Consider the following 5,678-nt stretch of genomic DNA (forward strand, 5'->3'; position numbering starts at 1 on the left):
CCAGTTAGAGGTAATCTTTATAAAAATGATTTGAATGTAATAAAATTTAAAAGAAACAAACACATGACTCATATAAATAAATCTGATTTCTTAGAAAATGATATATCACATGGTCGAATTTGATATGATCGGGATGGACTGTAGTTATATTGTGGCAGTATATTATTATATATTAATTTTAAGTAATTATGTATAATAAAATTGTTTTCTTACAGATTTGTGTATAATAAAAGTATTGATTGTGTATACTGAGTGTTCAAAAAGATATAGTTTTAATAATTTTATGTGTATAATAAAATATGACGACAAAAAATTAATAGATAGTTACAGATTTGTGTATAATAAAATTGTTTTTTTACAGATTAGCTTTCATTTCTATGTAATAATGATCTTTACAAACGAATACTAATAAGTCTTTCAAATTTGAGCATTTAATTAATGAATAATCTAAAATATTATGTTCCAAATCCATAATTTGTTTGGGAAAGATATTTATTTCGTTGGGAAATATATTTTCTCCTAAAGAGTTAATTTAACTTGGTTTTGGACCTCGCTCTTTAGGAGATGTAATGTAAATCATCAACCCAAATCAGAGTTTGTATTCTCCTTAGAAGAAGAGAAATGTATGATAAATATTTACAATATAGTTTGTCATCGTTCTGATTGTCTTCACATCCCCTAGCTACGCCGTTTCTGGTTTGTATACAGATAGCATGAGGACAAGGGTGGATTCCTAAAATTGAGCAATGTAACAGTGTAGATTAGGATCATAACAGGAAGCCACTAACATGCAATCAAATAGCCCACAGAAGATGAATCCTTTCTTGTTATCTTCATCATTAGATTTGTTAATTTGTCTAAGTGGTAGAGATAGATAGCATCTACACAGTATCTGATTTTTTTTTTGTCACAAACAAAGCTAGATTATTAAACCAGAGTGTATATATAAAGGTGTTTGTGCAGAACAACACTGAAGGTTCTTGACGAAGTGCTTCCGAAATCTGAACAAAATGTGAATGTAAATCACAGGCATATTTATTATTAAAAAAATAAAAGAAAAAACCTTTGAGCGAAGACTGGTGGTCTCAAGTCTCTACAAGAAGCCAGCAAAGGAAAATGATTTCAGTACCCCCTTAAGAGTTCACAACACATGTCTTCTCCTTCGGTCTCATCTCTTCGCGGCTTTTGGTGGTCAACATGTCCCAGAGTTTCTTGAAAGCTATATGACTTCGCAGTGAGACTTGGTTGTTTGACTGGTTGCAATATTCCATCATATTTTAATAAAATAACTAAATTGACTAAAATTTTAGAAAACCACATTGGAAAAGGAAAATAGTATTTAATCGGAAATAACTCCTTTTCCATACCTTATTTGTCTATATATAAACAAATAGAGATGGCAACCCTAAGAGTTAAAACCTCTAATTAATTTCTATACAGAAACAATGACGATGATCACTGATCTTTCATTGGATTTGGTAGAGGAGATACTCTCTAAGGTTCCGTTAACTTCTCTCAAAGCAGTAAAATCCACTTGCAAAAGATGGAACACTCTATCCAAAGATGAGAGCTTTACAAAGAAACACTCAGCCGAAGAATTTCCGGCGTTCTTGAATTTTGATTATTGTTGTTCTCAAAGAAGATTCAGTGTCCACAGAATCCATTATAACATCGAAGACTTGCCATGTATAAAGGAGATAGGTAAACTACATAGTCCTATCAAATTACATATACTCCATCAGTGTGACGGCTTATTGTTAGGCCACGCTGAGGACAAGCTAGTGGTATGGAACCCGTCTTTGGCGCAAACCAGATGGATTGAACTCAGAAATAAGCGGAGCGTATATAAGCGGAGGGGTCTTGGTCGGTGTGCTATTGGATACGACAACAACAAGAACCATAAAGTCTTGGTGCGTTTCTATGATGTGTATGACAATAATATAACTAATGTCAAGCATGAAATATACGATTTTAAGTCTAGTTCATGGAGGGGTCATGATATCATCAATCCTAAACGGATAAGGGAGAGAGGTGTGTCCGTGAAGGGAAATAATTACTTTGTTGTTGAGGGGAAATTATTAGGTTTCGATTTTACTAAAGAGAGATTTGGACCGTTTATGGACCTACCATTTGAAAGTAGTGATGATTTTGAGTATGATAGGATTCCATATTCTTGTGTAAGAGGGGACCAGCTTGCGGTGCTATTTCAAAGGCACCTATGTGACTTGGTGATATGGATTACAACTAAGATTGAGCCTGATGCAGTGTCGTGGAGCAATTTCTTTAAATTTGATTTGAAACCTTTCCTTGGTTTCGACCATGGGTTTAAAGTTCGCAGTTTCTTCATTGACAAGGAGAAGAAAATAGGAGTGGTTTGTGGTACTGAACTTAAAAGTCATATCAACGAGGAAAAATGTTATGTGGTTGGAGAGGATGGATGCTACCAAGCAAAAACGGGGAAGCAATATGTCTTCTCTTATGTTCCAAGTTGGGTGCAGATCCAAGTACCTTCATCATGTGGCAAAAGAAAAGGAAGAGATTGTTAGTAATATTTTACAGTAAGCTTGTTTGTTTCTTGCATCATCTCTTTTTATTCATTAATGAATTATATTGTTTTGAGAAAACCTGGTCAACTGCTCCTATCTAGTTAACAAGACACAAAAATGCTTGGCTGGTCTGAAACTATACTTTGATTATATTGTCGAATGACCCTTACTCATGCACAAGATTACATTTAATCGTGCAAAAGCTTTGATATATGTCGAGTAGAATATAAGATTTTTGTGTTGTGAGTAACTTGGTACATTCGTGGTCTGATTCTCAATTTGTGTTAGTTTAAAATACTACGAAACTACCCTGGTGGTACTTACTTTGTTCCATCATCGCCATCAACCCAAATCAGAGTTTGTTTAGTCCTTGGGAACAGATATGCATATTAAATGTATGATATATATGTACACCGTAGTTTGTCACCGTGGGATTACATGTTAGTAAATTGTTCAAGACCATTTCCAATGATTCACCTATTTTTAACTCTGAAATAGAGTAATTCTATAGTAGAGTTGTGATATACCCCAATAATACTATATTTTAGAGTGTAAAATAGAATGATGAACAAAAAAAACAATTTACTCTATATATAGAATAAACTTATTTTTTACACTGTTATAGAGTGAGAAATAGAGTATCATTGGAACATTTTTATTTCAAACTCTATTTTAGTTTCATAAATAGAGTGGGTTGGAAATGACCAAAGTGACGATTATGCTCATATAAGCAATTTACTAACATGTAATCCCACAGGCCACAGGAGATGAAACCACTTCTTGTTATTTTCATCAATAGAAAAAATGACTTTCCTTTTAGTATATACCTTAAAAGGAAAAAAAAATAGAAACAATGGATTTATCTTCGTAATATTTTAGTAAAAGTAACTAAATTGACTAAAATTTTAGAAAACCACATTGAAAAAGGAAAACCAGTTTTAAGCCTTTTTACGAAAAAAAAAACCGGCCCCTTTTCCATACCTTATTTGTCAATAAGAAAAATAGAGAGGGCAACCCTAAGAGTTAAAAACCCTAACTAATTTCTATACGGAAACAATGACGATGATCACTGATCTTTCATTGGATTTGGTAGAGGAGATACTCTCTAAGGTCTCGTTAACTTCTCTCAAAGCAGTAAAATCCACTTGCAAAAGATTCGAATACTCTATCCAAAGATGAGAGATTTGCAAAGAAACACTGTAGAAAATCAGCCAAAGAGTTTCTGATGTTCTTGACTTTTGATGATGATTGGTATGAAAAAAGATTCAATCTCCACGGAATCCATGACATCAAAGACTGGCCATGTATAAAGGAGATAGGTAAACTACATAGTCCTCTCAATTTATATATAGTCAATCAGTGTGACGGCTTATTGTTATGCCTCGCTGAGGGTATTGGGGCTAAGGCTAGTGGTATGGGACCCGTATATATTGGGCGCAGACCAGATGGATTGAACTCAGAAATAAGTACAAAGCAACAAATCGGTATGCCATAGGATACGACAACAACAACAACCATAAACTCTTGGGGCTTTTCCATGATGAGTATGACACTAATAATATTATCACCAAGCATGAAATCTACGATTTTAAGTCTAGTTCATGGAGGGTTCTTAATATCGTCACTCCTAGATATTTTGAACGGACATGGAAGAGAAGTGTGTCCTTGAAGGAAACTATTAGGTTTCGATTTTACTAAAGAGAAACTTGGACAGTGTATGGATCTACCATTTGACACTGACGATGATGATAATAAGATTCCATATTCTTGTGTCAGAGGAGGGCAGCTTGCGGTGCTATTTCAAAGGGCATTTGAATTGGTGATATGGATTACAACTAAGATTGAGCCTGATGCAGTGTCGTGGAGCAATTTATTTAAAGTTGATATGAAACCTTTCCTTGCATCATTGACAAGGAGAAGAAAGTAGCAGTGGTTTTTGGTGATTACGAGGACAAATTTTATGCGGTTGGAGAGAATGGATGCTACGAAACAAAAACGGGTATGTGAGATGTGTTCTCTTATGTTCCAAGTTTGGTGCAGCTCAAATAATTAAGGTCCAACAAAAACCTTCATGAGGCAAAAGAAAAGGAAGAGTTTATTAGTCAGTAGCTTGTTTGTTTCTTGCATATCTCTTTTTAATTTAATTTATTATTGTTTTGGAAAAATCCTGGTCAATTGCTCCTATCTTAGTTAACAAGACACAAACATGCTTGGATGGTCAGAAACTATAATTCATTATATTGTCAAATGACCCTTACTCATGCACAAAATTACATTTAAACGTGCAAATTAATTTGATATATGTCGAGTAGAATATAAGTGATTTTGTGTTGTTAGTAACTTGATACATTCCTGGTCTGATTCTCAATTTGTGTTACAGTTAAAAATACAACGAAACTACCCTTTTGATACGTTGTTCTGATTGTATTCATATCCCCTAGCTATGCTGTTTGTGGTTTGTATACAGATAGCATGAGGACAAGGGTCGATTCCTCAAATAGAGCATTGTAACAGTAAAGATTAGGATCATTACAGCAATCTACTAACATGTAATCCAACAGGCAACAGAAGATTAATCTTTTCTTGTTATTTTTCATCATTAGATTTGTTAATTTGCCTAAGTGGCAGAGACAGATAACATCAACAATGTATCTTATGAAAATTTCAAAGCTAGATTACTAAACCGAAGTGTCCCGTATATATATAAAGGTGTTTAAGATATTTGACAATTGTGACATACCTTTGGTGAGAAAACAGTGGCCACAGTTGGTAAAAATGCGACAACCGAATGGAACTTGTTGTAGACAATGCACAATGCATCAAATTCAACGTTCTTCAGGATGTCATCAGCTAGAACTGAGACCTGAACCAGCAAGTAAACATAAGATATATTACTAATACATAGTTCGAGAACAAAGGGATTTGGGGAGAGCAAGTAGATGACTCTCTCTGTATCTATAACATTCACCATCTTCCCTGCCTCTGCCATTTTTTCTCCTTCTATTTGATCCCTCTAGAAGTTGGGGAAGGGAAAAATAGAAATTCACAACACTTATTTTATAGAATATGAAATAGTACAAATCATCACTGATGTCTCGAGTTTTAACCCGATTATCTAACTGCAAGTGCACA

At 34.2% G+C, this 5,678-nt stretch overlaps 1 protein-coding gene across 1 annotated transcript; it reads left to right on the forward strand.

The window, feature by feature from the left end:
• The first annotated feature begins 1,445 nt into the window (after positions 1-1,445).
• Positions 1,446-2,546, forward strand: LOC106339080 (F-box protein At1g59680-like). The gene has a single exon (XM_013777899.1). The coding sequence runs from the start codon at positions 1,446-1,448 to the stop codon at positions 2,544-2,546; it is 1,101 nt and encodes a 366-aa protein (XP_013633353.1).
• The last annotated feature ends 3,132 nt before the right edge of the window (positions 2,547-5,678 follow it).

This window comes from Brassica oleracea, chromosome C4 (genome assembly GCF_000695525.1).
Source record: "Brassica oleracea var. oleracea cultivar TO1000 chromosome C4, BOL, whole genome shotgun sequence".
Classification (NCBI taxonomy): Eukaryota; Viridiplantae; Streptophyta; class Magnoliopsida; order Brassicales; family Brassicaceae; genus Brassica; species Brassica oleracea.

What these genes read in the sequence shown, in the direction of transcription:
- LOC106339080 (XM_013777899.1), top strand. Translation starts at nt 1,446, where the DNA reads ATGACGATGATCACTGATCTTTCATTGGATTTGGTAGAGGAGATACTC.